The sequence below is a fragment of the Hemiscyllium ocellatum genome, chromosome 45 (genome assembly GCF_020745735.1).
Source record: "Hemiscyllium ocellatum isolate sHemOce1 chromosome 45, sHemOce1.pat.X.cur, whole genome shotgun sequence".
Taxonomy (NCBI): Eukaryota; Metazoa; Chordata; class Chondrichthyes; order Orectolobiformes; family Hemiscylliidae; genus Hemiscyllium; species Hemiscyllium ocellatum.
In genome coordinates, this window is record NC_083445.1 from 8,716,775 (window position 1) to 8,738,396 (window position 21,622).

The 21,622-nt window shown below is 43.2% G+C and overlaps 1 protein-coding gene across 1 annotated transcript in view; it reads left to right on the forward strand.

Annotated features, from left to right (window-relative positions):
- The first annotated feature begins 187 nt into the window (after positions 1–187).
- Positions 188–21,622, forward strand: part of LOC132835927 (protein Hook homolog 3-like) — a 60,852-nt gene continuing 39,417 nt past the window's right edge. Inside the window, exons 1-3 of the mRNA XM_060855038.1 lie at positions 188–318; positions 6,007–6,092; positions 8,028–8,097. Of these exons, the coding sequence (XP_060711021.1) occupies positions 274–318; positions 6,007–6,092; positions 8,028–8,097 (201 nt within the window). The 5' untranslated portion in view covers positions 188–273. The remainder of the gene's footprint in view (positions 319–6,006; positions 6,093–8,027; positions 8,098–21,622) is intronic.

Here is a 21,622-nt window from a genome sequence, read left to right on the forward strand (position 1 = left end):
GTGGGCGGGCTGAGGTGGTGGGTTAGTGCGGGCGCGCTGGTAAAGGGGCGGGGTTGGTAGGTTCGGGGTGGTGGGCGCAGGCGCATTGGAGGTGGCTGGCGGTTGGTACGGAAGCCTGGGGGGGGTGGGGGAGGAGTGGAACGGATTGAGCGAAGGCGAAACGAAAAGGGGGAGGGCGGGGGGGAGGGAGAGACAGAGGGTGAGCTGGCACCGAGGAGGCAGCGGAGGTGGCGTCGTCGTTTAAGCCCCGCTCGTTACGGGAAAGGAAAAAGGATGAGCTTGGATAAAGCTGAGCTCTGCGATAGCCTCTTACTATGGGTGAGATTCTCAACCGTACCCCTTGCCCTTCCTGCCCCCTCCTCCCTTCCCCACAACCTGCCTTCCACTCACTGCAACAACTCCTAGAGCTAACGCTTCAAGTGGGAACCCAGAAAATAAAGAAATAAGGTGTTTTCAGGAAGAAAGTCAATCTTTTTTTTCAGGTGCCATCCTTTCTCCAGCGGAGCCTGAAGACATCAGAGGTGGAGTGGGTTTAAAGGGGCTGGATTCTGAGTCCCAAAGAAATTTGGGTGAAAACCAACAGCAAGTTGCATATGACCTGAAAAGTTATTTTAAGAAAAGAGGCTGAGAGTAATTGAGGGGTCCAGAGTGATGAAGTGAATCAAAAGTTGCATTTGCCTAGCACCTGTCACAACCTCTCGATAGCCCAAAACAATTTATGGATATGAAGCATTTTGAAGAGCAGTCACTGTTAGGAGAAACCGGAGAGCCAATTTACGTGCAGCAACCTCCCAGAAACAACAATGTGATCATGACGGTTGTCGAGCCTACAACTGTTGCAGGCAGTGCGTTCCAAGCTCCTATTGCTCTCTGAGTAAAGAAACTACCTCTGCTATCTGTCCTATATCTGTCACCCCTCAAGTTGAAGCTATGCCCCCTCGTGGGCTATCCATCATCATCTGAGGAAAAAGGCTCTCTCTCGAAATAATCTAAGCCCCTGATTATCTTATATGTTTCAATTAAGTCATTCTCAACCTTCTTCTCTCTAACGAAAACATAGGCATATGGACAAGAATGGAATAGTGTAGATTAGATGGGCTTCAGATTGATTGGACGGGGTGGTGCAACATTGAGGGCCAAAGGGCCTGTACTGTGCTGTAATCTTCTATGTTCTATGACACAGATGAATCTATTCCTATTTTTAAAAAACTGTTGCTGATTGAAGAGTTACTGTTGGTCAGGATGTTAGGGTTAATTCTTCGGGTTAGCGGCCTTGTGATCTTTAGTGACCTCATGATGCAGTCTAGGTTTACTGTATAATCTGAAAGAAGGCCCCTCAGACTTTCTTGATGCTGAACTGAGTGGCATATTGTATGAATAGTTAAAGCAGCAAAGCCAGTGTAGCGAAAAAAAATATAGATAGATTGATTATAAAGTTAAAAATCACAACACAAGGTTATAGTCCAGCAGGTTTATTTGGGAGCACTAGCTTTTGGAACGCTGCTCCTTCAGATTTATTTGGAAGTACTTGCTTTCAGAGTGCTGCTCCTTCTGAAAGCTAGTACTTCCAAATAAACCTGTTGGACTATAACCTCGTGTTGTGTGATTTTTAACTTTGTACACCCCATTCCAACACGGCATCTCCAAATCATACAAGGATTATGGAGGACACCAGAGCATGATGGGTGTTGGGAATTTGTTGCCCAGTTTGGTGACTGAAGCAGTAAACCTTCACATTGTTGAAAACATGTGAATCTGCACTTGAAGTGCTGTAACTTACAAGGCTACAGACTAAGGGTTGGAAAGTCAGATGAGAATGGGCAGCTAGTTTATTCAGCTGGCACTGACTTGTAGGGCTGAATGGCCTCCTTTTGTGCTATAATTATTCTATTGTTATGTCTTTGTGGTCTCCCTTTTTCCTCTGGGGATAATTTGTTTTTAATCTGTTATAAATCCAACTTTCAGAGCTACCTGGATTATTCTTCTCCCGATGGTGCTTCTTGCAGTTTTCCTCTGGTCTTTATAGTGCCACCTTGCACCTGAGCTTAGGAAATGACCTCCATCCATTGAGGCTCTCAACCTTCACCCTCTTTGCCTGAAGACAAGGGCCACCAATCCTCTGTGAAAACCTTCTGTATTCAATTGATCAGCTTCTGCCAATTGTCCTACTTCTATCATGATCCTGCCATCATATATGTCTTCCCTGCTCTGCTAAAAACTGTAAAGTTTTTCTTTTCTGTTTTCTGTTCATGTGGTCTTCCCCTCAGTCCACTCCTAACTTTGTTTCCCCTTGATTGCTGTAAATATTCCTAGATAAGCTTCTTATACCTGGAAAATTGTAACATTGCCCTTTTGTGTTTTCTCTGAAAATCAGTATCTGATTAAATATTAAAAGTTTGTTTAGATCTTTAAAAATGAGTTTTTTAGTTTCTCTAATATATATGAAATTCCTTCTTGTTAAAGTGGAGTGATTTAAAAAGGCTAGTTAGTGTGCAAGGTCGAGAAAATAATACAGGTTTTGACATGTTACAGCTACTTCTTCCTGACTGTGATAATATCTGATTCTATAACTACGCTTGATATATAAGGCATTTGATTGTGTTTGAAACAGACAATTTAACTATTTCATTATTGAAATGTGAGATTTTGAAAGTGTTGGAACATTGTAGAGTGAATTTTACTTACAGAATTTGCAATTTGGTAATAAATTTTAAGTTTGAAGTAAATCCTGGTGTTGAGCATTCTAGTTAAGGGAACTTTCACCGTGCATGAGGAGCCAAAAGTTACTGGGGAGTTGTGGGTATTCTTGAGCATAACCTGGGCTGACAAGTCAGGCTTTTACTCTATTGCATCATCGCAGATGCAAACCTTCGGATGAAATACTAAACCGTGGCTTTGAATTAATATTAAGTGAATATTAAAGATGCCAATGAACTAGAGCAGGGGTTTAGCTTAAGTTTCTCATCAACTAATGCCACACATAGAAAATAAGTGGCTTGTCTTATCAAGTTTGTGGAAAGCAGCACTACAGAATTCTGCTATGTAGAAAAGATAGATAAATAAAAACTTCCATAAGTTTGCTACCACGTTGAATATTTGAGGTATATGGCATGCATGTATTTAAGAGGTAGTTGGATAATTACATTAAGATGAAAGGAAGAGAAGGTGTTCTATTGTGAGAAAGTATGGCAGAGGAGCCTTGCGCAGTGTATAAACACTGACCTAGATTTGTCTGGCTGAGTAGCTTGTTTTGTGAGCTCTGAGTATCAGCTTCACTCTGTTAGTTGTACTTTTACCTCTGAGTTAGGTTCTGGATTCAAACTGCCTGTAAGCCTTGTCTGTAAGCTCAAGTTCTCACATTTCAGTTTGACATTGAGAAAGTACCACCTTGTCAGGAATACTGGTCTGACAAGGCCCCATTTGCCTGTACCTAAGGATCTTCGCAATCCTATCACACTGGTGTTCTTCCTTCAACAAGTATCCTTACTGTTATATGATATTACCATGTGCAATTTGTTTCTCTCTTTTACAGCATTTGCACTCAAGTAATTGATCATTGGTCTGTAATAATGACACATTTTATTTTTAAAGCAGTAACAATTTCTATGATTAAACCATCAAACTCATGGTTAAGATTGAGATATTATCTGTTTTTTCTTAAATCACGAAATGACCATAATAAATTAACATGGTCATATCCATATTGAGCATTATAACTGTCCAGTTGAAGTTAGTTGAAGATCTGTCTTCTATTATTGTTTATTTGTTTAACTTTGGTCTCAGTGTACTGGTAAGTTGTAAGAATAAAAGGTGATCTTATTGAAACATACAAGATTCTGGGGTAGCTTGTCACATTAGATTGGGACTTTCCGAAGTAGGTATTGGGACCCCAAGTTGAATGAAAAGCTAAAATTTTGAATACATGAAATCTGAGGCAATAATGGCTGTTGTGGAGTTTGAAGCAAGTTACAAAAGCAGTGCACCTACTCCAACAGACCTTCACTCTCATAGAAGGGTTGTGATAATTTTCAAGCTGTCATAGTGGGAGAAAGTTTGGGAAGCTTTGGGATAGATGCTGAGAAAATGTTTCCCTTCGTGGGGGAATCGAGAACTAGAGAACAGTTTCAAAATAAAGGTTCTCCCATTTAAAGCAGAGATGATGAAATTGGTATATGAATAGGAAGGGTTTGGAAGCATATGGGCCAGGTGCTGGTAGGTGGGACTAGATTGGGTTAGGATCTCTGGACAATTGGACTGAAGGGTCTGTTTCATGCTGTACATCTCTATGACTCTGTGACTATTTGGAATTCTCTTCCTCTGAGCAGTGGAGGCTGTGTCATCTAATATCTTCAGGGCTACGTCGGGCAGATTTATAGTGTACAAGGGAGGCGAGGGTGAATGGGACCAAGCAGGAGAGAAGCGTTAGACCGTAATCAAATCAGCAATGCACTTGTTCAGTGGTGGAGTGGGCTCAAGTGACAGAATCGCCTACTCCTGCTCAAATTTCTTATGTTCTTTTATAAAGAGATAGTGGGACACCTCTCCCAGCAGCTTTCACTTCAGATTTCCACAACCATTTTCTTCCCTGCACAGCGTGGGGGAGAAATGGTTGTTGTTCCTGATGTGGTTACTATTATTTTTAATGTGAATTTTTTAAAAACTGCCTATTCAATATAGAACATGGCTGTCCAAATAAGTGCATAAGAACAGCTGGGGAAGTGGGCCAAGAAATGACAAATAGAGTTTAGTATAGATAAGTGTGAGGTGTTCCATTTTGGAAAGTCAAATCAAGGTAGGAGTTTCATGGTGTATGATAGAACCTTAAGGAGCGTAGTGGAACAGAGGGAACTTGGAGTTCAGGTGCTTGGCTCTCTGAAAGTGGAGGCACAGGTAGACAGGGCAGTGAGAAAGGCTTTTGGCACACTGGCCTGCAACAGTCAGGGTACAGAGTATAGAAGTTGGAAAGTTATGTTGCAGTTTTACAGGCCATTAATGAGACTGTACTTGGAGTATTGTGTTCAGTTTTAGCCACCTTGCTCTTGGAAGGATGTTATTAAGCTGGAAAGAGTGCAGAAGAAATTTACAAGGATGTCGCCTGGACTCAACAGTCTGAGTTATAGGGAGAGGTGGGACAAGCTAGAGCATTTTGTTTTGGCACATAGGAGACCAAAGAGGAATCTTATAGAAATGTATTAAGCTCTTGAGAGGCATGGATAGGGTGAATGCGCTCAGTCTTTTTCCCAGGGTTGGGGAATCAAGGACTCGAGGGCATCAATTTAAGATTACAGGGGAAAGAATAAAAGGGAACCTGAGGGGCAACCTTTTTACAGGGTAGAATGTATGTGAAATTAGCTGCCAGCAGAAGTGGTCAAGGTGGGTACATTAACAACATTTTAAAAGGCATTTGGACAAATACATGGATAAGAGAGGTTTTGAAGGAGGTGGGCCAAGTGCAGGGAAATGGGGTTAGCATGGATGGACATTTTGATCGTCATGGACCAGTTTGGGCCAAAGGGCCTGTCTCTGTGTTGTAGGACACTGAGACTCTAACCTTGAGACAGCATTTGTCAAAATTGTAGCATCACTGTTGCAATTTAGTATCCTCCTCTCTTCTGTGCTCAAGTGCTGGAATATAATTTGAAGCTGAAAAATGTATTGCTGGAAAAGCGCAGCAGGTCAGGCAGCATCAAAGGAGCAGGAGAATCGACGTTTCGGGCATAAGCCCTTCTTCAGGAATCCTGATTCCTAAAGAAGGGCTTATGCCCGAAACATCGATTCTCCTGCTCCTTTGATGCTGCCTGACCTGCTGTGTTTTTCAGCAACACATTTTTCAGCTCTGATCTCCAGCATCTGCAGTCCTCACTTTCTCCTATATAATTTGAAACTCAACCCTCACAGAATTTGCAGTATTAAGTGAATCTGCGTTCAAAAATATAGACTTTTTTTTACTTTCTATTGATTTTTTTTCTCTATTTGATATAAAATTATATCTCCGTCATATTTCAGCTCCAGACATTTCACGTTCCATCACCCTGCACTACCAAAGAGCAGCTGACCAGCGGAGTTGCAATTGCTCAAGTCCTTAATCATATGTAAGTTGTAAAAGAAGATTTGGGTGTGTTTCAAATTTAACATTTGGAATTGTGAATTGCTGATGTGAAATGTTTTTGCATACGTTGATATTAATATGTAATATTGTGCAGTTTTTTGTAAATGAGTTACAGAATTGAGTTAGATTTGGACAAAGCTAATAATGGCTTTATAATTGGCACCTGAACAATGGGGACACTTGTGCTTGATTCAACAGTTTCAATACATCTTTGCAAATATCAATAAAGTTCATGTGATGCCTGTCACATGGCAGGCATTGAACTACACTGCAAGTGGTCCTTACTAAACAAGTTCAAAACAAACACAGGCCCCCATGCAGCCAGCATCCACTGCTGAGGCCTCAATACAAGCTCTTATACATTTATTGGGAGACATAAGCACTGCTCCCCATTATTGAGGAGTGTTCCCTCTCCAGACTAATCATATTAAAATCAGCAAATGAGAAGGCTATCACTTGATTTTTGGAGATTTGCATTTGCTCAAGAAATAAAAATATATGTTGAACTAAGATGCACAGATGTAATTGTATCCTTATACTTCACTGTACTTATATTATAAGTTCCTATTTCTACATTTTTAAAATGAAGTATGCCATATGTATGCCATATTACTTCCATTGTCAGGGGAGTGTGATTATGGTTGTGCACAGTCAGGTACCACCGGATGCACAAAAGGGAATTTAGAGGGGAGGCTTTCAGCAGAAACTGTGCAGACAAGATTTTTAACATATTAATTTGTCTTGGAGTCAATATTCTAATAGAAATGAGATATTTTTAATTTCCGCGGGACAGTAAGTAGCACATTGTGAAATTGTTTCGGTCCTGTCAGGAGGGCTGACTGCTGCCATTGGGAAAGATAAATTGTCAATCCTGCCTACAATTTGAGGTGGTCTTCTCCTTTGGTACAGTAAATAGTTGGGAGGAGGTAACATGGTGGTGAGGGATTGGTTAAACAGCATACCCATGCCAGACAGCAGTACTGTTTTCCCCCTCCCTCCAATATTATCAAATAACCTCGTCCACAATAGCATTTGTGAGAATGAGCAGTGGCATCTCCAGCACATGCAATTATTTCCATTTTCACTTTAATCTACTCCATAACACACAGTACGAATTTGGAATGAATGAAAATATATTTAACAATCTTGCATTCACTCTGTGCTGCCATAGATGACCATTTGAAAAGCAGTGCTATGCCTGTGTAATGTAGAGATGTTAAATCTGCTTTACTATGTGGAGCTGGTGACCTTGTACTCTTTATCTATGATAAGAATAAGGAGATTAGTTTTCCTTGGTATTGCAAAAAGTGGGTTGATATTTTCAATGCATCATTTAAAAGCTTTGTTATTTCTTCGTTCATTGGACTTAAGCAGCCCTGATATTTTATTGCTAGTCTTCAATTGCTTTTGAGAAGGTTGGGGTGAGCTTGCACTCTTGAATAAAGTTGAGTGGCTTGTTAGGCCATTTCATATAATGGTTAGCAGCCAATCATTGCTGGAGTCACCCATAGGCCAGGCTGTGTAAGGATGGCAGATTTCTTTCTAGAAGAGGCATTAGCAAACCAGATGAGGTTTTTATGACAATTATTTGTTATTGTCACTTTTGACAGTTTTAAAATTTTATTTGGTGCTTTATTCCAGATTTATTTAGTTAATTGAATTTAAATTCCTTAGCTGCCATAGTGGGATTTGAACCATGACTGTGTGACTAGTTCATTAACAAAATCAAAATGCTACTGTTCTTTGCTGCAGATATACAGAATTAATCATTGTGCATAAAGCATTAGCATTAAACCTGAACCATAACTCGCTCTTGAGTTTGTTGGTTTGTTATTTGTTAATCGTGACTTTCTTAAATAATTCACATAATTTTTTATATTGTTTTGTGTGATAATTTTCAATTATTGCTTTTTTCCAGTGATCCTTCCTGGTTTAATGAGACCTGGTTAGGGCGTATAAAGGAAGATATCAGTGACTGGCGGCTGAAGGTATTGTGGTAGAATACAATGCTTTCAACTTTTTTAATAGTCTGCTCAAAACAAGCATGTGTTTTACAGTCAAACAGTGCTAAAATGTATCCAGTCTGTTTCTGAAATGTGAATGATACAAAATAAGCAAAGTAATGTTTACTGTGGAGAAGGACATGGAAACTTGGGGAAATAAATATGAAAAGAGTTCGTATTACAGAAGAGTAGATGCTGGAGGTGTTAAAAGGCATAAAAGTAGATAAATCCCTCGGATCTGATCAGGTGCTTCCCAGAATGGTTTGGGAAGCTGAGCCCCCTTGATGAGGTATTTGTATTATTGACAGCCACAGCTGAGGTGACGGGAAGACTGAAGGTTGGCCAATATGCCATTATTTAAGAAAGGTTGAGAGGAAAATTCAGGAAACTATAGAGTGGTGAGCCTTACGTCAGTGGTGGGTGAGTTGTTGGAAGGGATTCTGAGGGACAGGATTTGGAAAGGCAAGGGTTGATTAGGGGTAGTCAACATGGCTTTGTGTGTGGGAAATCAGGTCTCACGAACTTGATTGAGTTTTTTGAAAAGTTGACAAATGAGATTGATGAAGGCAGAGCAGTAGACATTGTCGATATGGACTTCAGCGAAATGTTTGACAAGGTTCCGCATGATAGACTGGTTGTAAGGTTAGATCACATGGGATCTGGGGGAGCTAGCCAATTGGATGCAAAGTTGGCTTGAAGTTAGGAGACTGAGGGTGATTGTAGAGAGTTGCTTTTCATACTGAAGGCCTGTCCCACCAGTGTGCCACAAGGATTGGTACTGGATCCACTGCTTTTTGTCAGTTATATAAAATTATGTGGATGTGAAATTAGGAAGTATGGTTAATGAGCTAGTAAGATGACACCAAAATAGGTGATGCAGTGCACAATTAAGAAAATTATCTCACAGTACAGTGGGACCTTAATCAGAAGGACCAATGGCCTGAGGAGTGGCTGATGGAGTTTAATTTAGATAAATATGAAGTGTGTAATTTCGGTAAGACTCACCAGGGCAAGTTCCTTGAAAATGCAGTCGCGGGTAGACAGGGTGACGACGAAGGCATTTGGCACACTTGTCTTCATTGGTCAGAATATTGAGTATAAGAGTTGGGGCATTATTTTTGCAGCTGCATAGGACGTTGGTGAGAACACTTTTAGAATACTGTGGTTGCCGGGCTGTAGGAACCTGCTCATAAACATGAGAGGGTGCAGAAGAGATTTACAAGGATTATGCCAGGACTGGAGGGTTTGAGTTATATGGAGAGGCTGAATAGGCTGGGGCTTTTTTTCCTTGGAGCATCAGAGGCTGAGAGGCAACCCTTATAGATGTTTATAAAATCATGAGGGACGTAAATCGCCATGGTCTTTTTCCCAGGGTAGGGGAATCCAAAACTAGAGGGCACAGGTTTAAGTTGAGAGAGGAGCAATTGAAAAAGGACATAAGGGGTAACTTTTTCATTCAGAGGGTAGTGTGTGTATGGAACGAGCTGCCAGAGGAAATGATGGAGATGGGTATAATATTTAAAAGGCATTTGGATGGGTATATGAATAGGAACGGTTTAGAGGATCAAAGGACCAAATGTTTGCAAAAGAAGATGTTTCGAATGTCTGGTAGGCGTGGACAAGTTGGACCAAAGGGTCTGTTTCTGTGCTGCGTGGCTCTTCTACATAATGTAGAAATGATTGTCCGTTAGAACATCTTTGGACCAGAATATTGGGAGACTCCACTTACATAGAGAGCATATTCTGTGCTGAACTGGGGACACTGGGTCATCAAAGTCCTTCAGCAAACATAAGCAGCAGTTGCCTCTGATTCCTACTGAGGATCATTACCTGGAGCCATTTGCTGGAAATTGCTCACGCAACAGGGAGTCCACCATGGCTGTGAATCTCACTCAAAATCAAATAGCCTTACCGTCTGGGAAAACAGCTATTTAGATTGTGCTCTGGAGACCTTTGAACATCAGTGGACCCATGCTAACTACAAAGCAGTAGAGGAGAGAGCAGAACAAAACTCCCGTTGTCCTACCCTGAAACTTCTATGCCCCTTGTTCGTACTGACTCGACAGCCCATTAATTATCCCAAAGAATGTCAAAGGATTTGTTTTTTTTTCTTACTATTGCATTGTATATGTGCCCATTCATTGACACTTATTTGGATCATGTTTTCTCTCTCTCTCAGCCTGGAGCTTGAAGCAGTTTCGATCCCATTTTCCTGCACAGTACCACAGCTGTGCAACAGATCAATTCTAAAGAAAATACAGCTTGCTATTGAGTTACATGACTTAATAAGATTCTGATCCATGCAGTGTATTAGCAATTCACAGGGCTGCAGGAAGATCAAAGCAAGCTTTGGATAAAGGATTGATTCATAGTTTATTCCATACATACTGAGAACGAAGTGGGATGACAAATAGTGTGACTGCATGTCATATGAGATGATCTTTTTGTATTGGTGTTGGTTTCTTATGTGGTGATGCCTTACCACTATTAACAAGAAACTGTCACCTTACCCTGTCATTTCAATGAAATGCCATATTGGCTGATAATGAAAGATTCTTTCCAAAGTCTTGACTGAGTTAGCAGATCACAATTGGAATGACAATAAAAACAAAGCAGGCACAAGCCATTGAGCCTGCTCCACCATTCAAATGAGCCTGGTGGATCTTCTATCTCAGAGCCACACTCCTGCACACATCCAATGCTCCTTGATGCATTTAGTGTCGAGAAATATGTCTATTTCTTTATTAACTATATTCAGTGACTTGGCATCCGCAGCAGAGAATTCCACAGATTCATCCATTTCTCCTCCTCTTGATCTAAATAGCCTGTCCTGTACCTTTTGAGATTGTGCCCCCTTCTCTAGATCCTAAATCCCAAAAAGCCAAGAGAATCTTAGCTACTTTACAGTTCTTGATAGAGAAAGGAGAATTTCCCGTGTGTCCCCACTTATATTCTCTGTTCATTGGTTTTTATTGGAAGTTAACACATGGGGTACAAGGGTCTTGTAGCACATTGATAGTATTCTTACTTCTGACCACAAGGTCTAGGTTCAAGTGTCACCTGCCATAGATATTTGTTGTTATGTATCTGAACAGGTTAATCGAAATACCTACACATGATTGGTGCACTGAGGGCAGGATTAGCATATAAGAAACAGGAGCAAGAGTAGGTAATTCAGATTATGGCTAATCTTCTACATTAATGCCACCTTTCTGCATGATCTCTATAGCACTCAATTCTGTAGTATACAAATAACAAATGTAACAGGTCTGTTCTTTAAACAGGTTGCAACACAATGCCTCACTTTGAAATAAACAGTTGTTATAAGTTGGTCAAGATTCTCATTGACAGCCCATAAGTGCCCAGCAGTCTATTCAACAATGGTTAGAACTCTTTCTTTTCTCTTGAGAATTTTGTTACTCACATTATTGAGTGTAGGGAGGTTTTGAATAATGCAGCGATCTCGAAGGAGGGTGCCTGTAAACAGAAGGGTGGATTGAAGTGTGTATACTTCAATGCCAGAAGTATAAGAAATAAGGTAGGTGAACTTGCAGCGTGGGTTGGTACCTGGGACTTCGATGTTGTGGCCATTACAGAGACGTGGGTAGAACAGGGACAAGAATGGCTGTTGCAGGTTCCAGGGTTTAAATGTTTTAGTAGGATCAGACATGGGGGTAAAAAAGGGGGAGGTGTGGCATTACTTGTCAAAGATAGTATTACAGCAGTGGAATGGACGATGGAAGAGGACTTGCCATCTGAGGTAGTTTGGGCTGAGGTTAGAAATAGGAAAGGTGAGGTCACCCTGTTAGGTGTTTTCTACAGGCCTCCTAATAGTCCTAGAGAAGTAGAGGATAATATTGCGAGGATGATTCAGGAAAAGAGTGAAGGTAGCAGGGTGGTTGTTATGGGGTCTTTAACTTCCCAGATATTGACTGGGAGAGCTATAGCTCGAGTTCATTAGATGGGTCGGTGTTTGTCCAATGTGTGCAGGAGGGTTTCCTGACACAATATGTAGACAGGCCAACAAGAGGTGAGGCTATACTGGATTTGGTTCTAGGTAATGAACCAAGCCAGGTGTTAGACTTGGAGGTAGGTGAGCACTTCGGGGACAGTGACCACAACTCGGTGACTTTTACTTTAGTGATGGAGAGGGATAAGTGTGCGCCGCAGGGCAAGAGTTATAGCTGGGGGCAGGGAAATTATGATGCAGTGAGGCATGACTTAGGATGTATGGATTGGAAAAACAGGCTTCAAGAGAAGAACACTAATGAGATGTGGGGATTGTTCAAGGAGCAGCTACTACGTGTCCTCGATAAGTATGTACCAGTCAGGCATGGTGTAAAGGGCCTTGTGAGGCAGCCGTGGTTTAGTAAGGAATTGGAATCCCTTGTGAAAGGGAAGAAGGCGGCATATGTAAAGATGAGGCGTGAAGGTTCAGTTGGGGCGATAGAGAGTTATAAGGTAGCCAGGAAGGATCTAAAGAGAGAGCTAAGAGAAGCGAGAAGGGGACATGAAAAGTCTTTAGCTGGTAGGATTAGGGAAAACCCAAAGGCTTTCTATAGGTATGTCAAGAATAAAAGGATGACTAGGGTAGGTATCGGTCCAGTCAAGGATAGTAGTGGGAAGTTGTGTGTGGAGGCGGAGGAGATTGGAGAGACATTAAATCAGTACTTTTCATCAGTATTCACTCAGGAACAGGACACTGTTGCTGATGTGAATATGGAGTCACAAATGATTAGAATGGATGGCCTGGAAATATGCAGGGAAGAGGTTCTGGGAATATTGGAGAGGATGAAAATAGATAGGTCTCCTGGGCCTGATGGCATTTACCCTAGGATCCTATGGGAAGCTAGGGAGGAGATAGCAGAGCCATTGGCCTGGATTTTTATGTCGTCATTGTCAACGGGAATAGTACCAGAGGACTGGAGGATAGCGAATGTGGTCCCCTTGTTCAAGAAAGGGAGTAGGGATAGCCCTAGTAACTATAGGCCAGTGAGTCTGACTTCAGTGGTGGGCAAAGTCTTAGAGAGAATGGTAAGGGATAAGATTTATGAACATCTGGATAGGAATAACGTGATCAAGGATAGCCAGCATGGTTTTGTGAAGGGCAGGTCGTGCCTCACAAACCTTATTGAGTTCTTTGAGAAGGTGACTAAGGAAGTGGACGAGGGTAAAGCAGTAGATGTTGTGTATATGGATTTTAGTAAGGCGTTCGATAAGGTTCCCCATGGTAGGCTAATGCTAAAACTACGGAGGTATGGCATTGAGGATACATTAGAGGTTTGGATTAGGAATTGGCTGGCTGGAAGGAGACAGAGGGTAGTAGTTGATGGATTATGTTCATCTTGGAGTGCAGTTACTAGCGGTGTACCACAAGGATCTGTTTTGGGACCATTGCTTTTTGTTATCTTTATAAATGATCTAGAGGAAGGGCTTGAAAGCTGGGTAAGCAAGTTTGCGGATGACACAAAAGTCGGTGGAGGTGTGGATAGTGAGGAAGGAAGTGGTAGGTTACAGCAGGATATAGATAAGTTGCAGAGCTGGGCAGAAATGTGGCAAATGGAATTCAATGTAGCTAAGTGTGAAGTCATTCACTTTGGTAGGAGTAACAAGAAGATGGATTACTGGGCTAATGGTAGGCTACTTGGTAGTGTGGATGAGCAGAGGGATCTTGGTGTCCATGTACACAGATCTCTGAAAGTTGCCACCCAGGTAAATAGTGCTGTGAGGAAGGCATATGGTGTACTGGGCTTTATTGGTAGAGGAATTGAGTTCCGGAGTCCTGAGGTCATGTTGCAACTGTATAAGACTCTGGTGCGGCCTCATCTGGAGTATTGTGTGCAGTTTTGGTCGCCATACTATAGGAAGGATGTGGAGGCATTGGAACGAGTGCAGAGGAGGTTTACCAGGATGTTGCCTGGAATGGTAGGAAAATCTTATGAGGAAAGGCTGAGGCACTTGGGGCTGTTCTCATTGGAGAAGAGAAGGTTTAGGGGAGATTTGATAGAGGTGTATAAGATGATTAGGGGTTTAGATAGGGTCGACACTGAGAACCTTTTACCGCTAATGGAGTCAGGTATTACTAGGGGACACAGCTTTAAATTAAGGGGTGGTAGGTATAGGACAGATGTTAGGGGTAGATTCTTTACACAGCGGGTTGTGAGTTCGTGGAATGCCCTGCCAGTAGCAGTGGTGAACTCTCCTTCTTTATGGTCATTTAAGCGGGCATTGGATAGGCATTTGGAAGTTATTGGGCTAGTGTAGGTTAGGTAGGATTCGGTCGGTGCAACATCGAGGGCCGAAGGGCCTGTACTGCGCTGTATCTTTCTATGTTCCATGTTCTATGTTCTATTATCTGATTGTAAACTATGGAAATGATCAGACTAATGTAACATTCCTGCCTCCTGCTTCTGTAAATCTGTTTAGTATTTGTTTCCTCCTCCTGTTAGTTCTTGATGTCCTGTGTGTCACCTGTATCACATGCTGGTATGCTAATATTCACCCAAGACACAAGTAGTTTACAATGGTCCAAATGTTCTTAATCGGCTCATATCCCAGCAAGTGCCTATAGCTTCGGGAAGAAATGTTGCACTTGTCAAATGGTTGCCATAAATCACTGAGTAGGTGACCCCAGTATTCTGCACTTAAACAGCAGTTGTACCCACTTCCCCCTCATAAGACCATAAGAGTGGAAGTAAGGCCATTCGGCCCATCGAGTCCACTCTGCCACTTAATCATGGCTGATGGCCATTTCAACTCCACTTACCCATGCTCTCCCCGTAGCCCTCCATTCTCATTTATCATTCTCTACCTTGAAGACACCCAACTTCCCGGCCTTCACTGCGCTCCATGGCAATGAATTCCACAGGCCCACCACTCTCTGGCTGAAGAAATGTCTCCTCATTTCCATTCTAAATTGACCCCCTCTAATTCTAAGGCTGTGCCCATGGGTCCTAGTCTCCCCGCCTAACATAGAACATAGAAGGATACAGCGCAGTACAGGCCCTTCGTCCCTCGATGTTGCGCCGACCAAATCCTACCTAACCTATACTAGCCCAATAACTTCCAAATGCCTATCCAATGCCCGCTTAAATGACCATAAAGAAGGAGAGTTCACCACTGATACGGGCAGGGCATTCCATGAACTCACAACCCGCTGTGTGAAGAATCTACCCCTAACATCTGTCCTATACCTACCACCCCTTAATTTAAAGCTATGTCCCCTAGTAACACCTGACTCCATTAGCGGTAAAAGGTTCTTAGTATCTACCCTATCTAAACCCCTAATCATCTTATACACTTCTATCAGATCTCCCCTAAACCTTCTCTTCTCCAATGAGAACAGCCCCAAGTGCCTCAGCCTTTCCTCATAAGATTTTCCTACCATTCCAGGCAACATCCTGGTAAACCTCCTCTGCACTCGTTCTAAAGCTTCCACATCCTTCCTATAGTATGGCGACCAAAACTGCACACAATACTCCAGATGAGGCCTCACCAGAGTCTTATACAACTGCAACATGACCTCAGGACTCCGGAACTCAATTCCTCTGCCAATAAAGCCCAGTACACCATATGCCTTCCTCACAGCACTATTTACCTGGGTGGCAACTTTCAGAGATCTGTGTACATAGACACCAAGATCCCTCTGCTCATCCACACTACCAAGTAGCCTACCATTAGCCCAGTAATCCATCATCTTGTTATTCCTACCAAAGTGAACGACTTCGCACTTAGCTACATTGAATTCCATTTGCCACATTTCCGCCCAGCTCTGCAACTTATCTATATCCCGCTGTAACCTACCACTTCCTTCCTCACTATCCACAACTCCACCGACTTTTGTGTCATCCGCAAACTTGCTTACCCAGCTTTCAAGTCCTTCCTCTAGATCATTTATAAAGATAACAAAAAGCAATGGTCCCAAAACAGATCCTTGTGGTACACCGCTAGTAACTGCGCTCCAAGATGAACATAATCCATCAACTACTACCCTCTGTCTCCTTCCAGCCAGCCAATTCCTAATCCAAACCTCTAATGTATCCTCAATGCCATACCTCCGAAGTTTTAGCATTAGCCTACCATGGGGAACCTTATCGAACGCCTTACTAAAATCCATATACACAACATCTACTGCTTTACCCTCATCCACTTCCTTAGTCACCTTCTCAAAGAACTCAATAAGGTTTGTGAGGCACGACCTGCCCTTCACAAAACCATGCTGGCTATCCCTGATCACGTTATTCCTACCCAGATGTTCATAAATCTTATCCCTTACCATTCTCTCTAAGACTTTGCCCACCACTGAAGTCAGACTCACTGGCCTATAGTTACTAGGGCTATCCCTACTCCCTTTCTTGAACAATGGGACCACATTCGCTATCCTCCAGTCCTCTGGTACTATTCCCGTTGACAATGACGACATAAAAATCCAGGCCAATGGCTCTGCTATCTCCTCCCTAGCTTCCCATAGGATCCTGGGGTAAATGCCATCAGGCCCAGGAGACTTATCTATATTCATCCTTTCCAATATTCCCAAAACCTCTTCCCTGCATATTTCCAGGGCATCCATTCTAATTATTTGTGATTCCATATTCACATCAGCAACAGTGTCCTGTTCCTGAGTGAATACTGATGAAAAGTACTGATTTAATGTCTCTCCAATCTCCTCCACCTCCACACACAACTTCCCACTACTATCCTTGACTGGACCGATACCTACCCTAGTCATCCTTTTATTCTTGACATACCTATAGAAAGCCTTTGGGTTTTCCCTAATCCTACCAGCTAAAGACTTTTCATGTCCCCTTCTCGCTTCTCTTAGCTCCCTCTTTAGCTCCTTCCTGGCTACCTTATAACTCTCTATCGCCCCAACTGAACCTTCACGCCTCATCTTTACATATGCCGCCTTCTTCCCTTTCACAAGGGACTCCAATTCCTTACTAAACCACGGCTGCCTCACAAGGCCCTTTACACCATGCCTGACTGGTACATACCTATCGAGGACACGCAGTAGCTGCTCCTTGAACAATCCCCACATCTCATTAGTGTTCTTCTCTTGAAGCCTGTTTTTCCAATCCACACATCCTAAGTCATGCCTCACTGCATCATAATTTCCCTGCCCCCAGCTATAGCTCTTGCCCTGCGGTGCACGATTATCCCTCTCCATCACTAAAGTAAAAGTCACCGAGTTGTGGTCACTGTCCCCGAACGTAAACAAATTCCCAGCGTCCACCCTTTCTAAGCCATGCATTATCTTGTAAGTTTCTATTAGATCTCCCCTCAACCTTCTAAACTCTAATGAATACAATCCCAGGATCCTCAACTGTTCATCGTATGTTAGGCCTACCATTCCAGGGATCATCCATATGAATCTCTGCTGGACGCGCTTCAATGCCAATATGTCCTTCCTGAGGTGTGGGGCCCAAAATTGGACACAGTATTCCAAATGGGGCCTAACTAGAGCTTTATAAAGTCTCAGAAGCACATCGCTGCTTTTATATTCCAATCTTGTTGAGAGAATTGACAACATTACATTTGCTTTCTTAACCACAGACTCAAACTGCAAGTTAACCTTTAGAGAATCCTGGACTAGCACTCCCAGATCCCTTTGTACTTTGGCTTAATGAATTTTTTCGCTGTTTAGGAAATAGTCCACGCCTGTATTCATTTTTCCAAAGACACAAGACCGCATGTAACTGGACATGAGATCAAGCAGATAATACGGCCTGTGTTTCAAAGACTCTTTGAATTGGATGCCTATGACCCTTCAAAATGATTGCCTTGCTCTCCCATGCTAATAGTTCAGTTTTGTGCTTAGTCAGTAAGCTGACCCCCTTTTTGAAAGGATTTTGTTTGATGCTGACATCTATGGTACATTAAATGGGGAGGAGATGGCATGTTGTTAATGTCACTGCAGTAGTAATCCAGAATCCCAGATCAATATTTAGGGGGAAGATCAGTTCAAGTTTTACCATGGCAGGTGGTGAAATTTGAATTCAGTAAAAATCTGAAATAAATCTGGCCCATTGTCAATCATTGTTAAAAACCCATCTGGTACATTGATGTCCATTCAGGAAGAAATCTACTATCTTTGGCCTGGCTTATATGCTACTGTGGGCCAAGAGCAATATAATTGACTCTTAATTGTTTTTGGGACTCACCTAGCTAGCGATGAGCACATCGCTGGCTAGGTGAATAAATATTTTTAAAAATGGACAACTGCAACTATTACCATGAACTTCAATTTTGAGGATCCAAATCAAATTGGTGTCTTTCACATAGTACCGCAGTGTAATTGTTAGATTTTACTCTCTCAAGTCAGTTCAGTTGCTTGCTTTCAAATCCATCTTTGGATGTTAATCTGCTCTGGTAATTATAAAATTTGAATATTGAAAGTAGAAGCTTGCAAGATGCTATTCACCTGTCTCTTCAAGCCTATGAAAAGAAGTCAGTTAATGAGCATAATTATGTTCATTATCAACAAGGCAAGTATGAATGTACTTCAATGTTCTTTTCAGACAAATTGTAAACTTCAGACTTGGTTTTTTTTATATTTTTAAATACAAAACTCAAGCCTTGTATATCTGAGTAATTATTTCCTCAATTTAATATTGTTCAAGAGGATAGAGATCCATGCTTTATATTCAAGAATTTTCTCGTAAATGAGCAAGGGTATCAAATGTTAATTGTGATGATAAATTGCAATCTCTGAATGTATCTTTTGTTCCTGTTCCTAATAATTGCGCTAAAAACCCAGAATCATACATCAATGCTGTAAGTAAATTAATTTGAAGTACATAGCAATGCACAAGGTAAAATACATTTTCTATTCTCTAACTGGTTGGCATGAGATTCCTTTTCTGAAATTACAGTAATTTTGTGAACTTACAACATGATTGAGAAAATTGAGGCAGCAGAGTGGCTCAGTAGTTAGCACTGCTACTTCACAGCGCCAGGGACCCAAGTTCAATTCCAGCTTTGGGTGACTGTGCAGACTCTACACAGACATTGTCCCCGTGTCTGCTTAGGTTTCCTCAGGTTGCTCTGGTTTCCTCCCATAGTCCAAAGTGTGCAGGTTTGGTGGATTTGCCATGATAAATTGCCCTGTTGTATCTAAGGATGTGCAGTCTAAGTGGATTAGCCATGGGAAATACACGGACGCAGGGATATGGTTGGGAGGTGGGTCTGGCTGGGATGTTTTCTTGCACTGCCACCTCCGAGCTTACCTTCACAATCAGGACTCCTGCCCACCTTCCAAGGACCCCTTCGCCCACCTCCAACACACTGCATCCACCTGCAAAAACACCTCGTGCTGGCCTATTACCCGCCCTTGACCTCTTCATCTCCAACTGCCACCGGGACATTAACCACCTCAACGTGTCTACCCCCTCCCCCATACCAACCTCTCACCCTCACAACGCGCAGCCCTCCAATCCCGACATCACCACCAAGCCAACAGATAAAGGGGGCGCAGTGGTAGTCTGGCGCACTGACCTCTACACCGCTGAAGCCAGACACCAACTTGAGGACACCACTTCCTCTCGCCCCCTCGACCATGACCCCACCCCCATCACCAAACCATCATCTCCCAGACTATACAGAACCTCATCACCTCAGGAGATCTCCCACCCAGAGCTTCCAACCGAATAGTCCGGGAACCCCGCTCGGCCCGGTTCTACCTCTTTCCCAAGATCCACAAGCCTGACCACCTTGGCCGACCCATTGTCTCAGCATGCTCCTGCCCCACTGAACTAATTTCTACCTACCTCAACACTGTCCTATCCCCCCTAGTCCAGGAACTCCCCACATACGTTCGAGACACCACTCATGCTCTCCACCTCCTCCAAGACTTCCGTTTCCCTGAGCCCCAATGTCTCATCCTCACCATGGATATCCAGTCTCTCTACACCTCCATCCGCCATGACCAGGGCCTCCAAGCCCTCCGTTTCTTCCTCTCCCAGCAGTACCCTTTCACCGACACTCTCATTCGTTTGGCCGAACTGGTCCTCACTTTTAACAATTTCTCCTTTGAATCCTCCCACTTCCTCCAGACCAAAGGGGTAGCCATGGGCACCCATGTGGGCCCCAGCTATGCCTATCTCTTTGTTGGCTACGTAGAACAGTTGATCTTCCGGAATTACACCAGCACCACTCCCCACCTCTTCCTCCACTACATTGATGACTGCATTGGCGCCACCTCATGCTCCCACGAAGAGGTTGAGCAATTCATCAACTTCACCAACACATTCCACCCTGGCCTTAAATTTACCTGGACCATCTCTGATACTTCTCTCCCCTTCCTGGACCTCTTCATCTTCATTAATGACGACCGACTTGACACCGACATTTTTTACAAACACACCGACTCCCACAGCTACCTGGATTACACCTCTTCCCACCCTACCTCCTGCAAAAATGCCATCCCGTATTCCCAATTCCTCCGCTGTATCTGCTCCCAGGAGGACCAGTTCCACCACAGAACACACCAGATGGCCGCCTCCTTTTAGAGACCGCAATTTCCCTTCCCATGTGGTTAAAGACGCACTCCAACACATCTCGTCCACATCCCGCACCTCCGCCCTCAGATCCCATCCCTTCAACCGTAACAAGGATAGAAGGTGCTCACCTTCCACCCTACCAACCTTCGCATAAACCAAATCATCCACCGACATTTCCGCCACCTCCAAATGGACCCCACCACCAGGGATATATTTCCCTCCCCACCCCTTTCCGGCTTTCGCAAAGACTGTTCCCTCCATGACTACCTGGTCAGGTCCACGCCCCCGACAACCCATCCTCCTGTCCTGGCACCTTCCCCTGCCACTGCAGGAATTGCAAAACCAGCGCCCACAACTCCTCCCTCACCTCAATCCAAGGCCCCATAGGAGCTTTCCGCATCCATCAAAGTTTTACCTGCACATCCACCGATATCATTTATTGTATCCGTTGCTCCTGATGCGGTCTCCTCTACTTTGAGGATATTGGACGCTTCCTAGCAGAGCGCTTTAGGGAACATCTCCAGGACACCCGCACCAATTAATCACACCGCCCTGTGGCCCAACATTTCAACTCCCCAACACACTCTGTCAAGAACATGGAGGTCCTGGGCCTCCTTCAACGCAACTCCCTCACCACCCGACATCTGGAGGAAGAATACCTCATCTTCTGCCTCAGAACACTTCAACCCCAGGGCATCAATGTGGACTTCAACAGTTTCCTCATTTCCCCTTCCCCACTTCACCCCAGTTTCAAACTTCCAGCTCAGCACTATCCCCATGACATGTCTTACCTGCCTATCTTCTTTTCCACCTATCCACTTCACCTTCATCCCCTCCCCCACTCACCTATTGTACTCTATGCTACTTTCTCCCCACCCCCACCTCCCTCTCATTTATCTCTCCACCCTTCAGGCACTCTGCCTGTACTCCTGATGAAGAACTTTTGCCCGAAACGTCGATTTTACTGCTTCTCGGATGCTGCCTGAACTGCTGTGCTATTCCAGCACCACTAC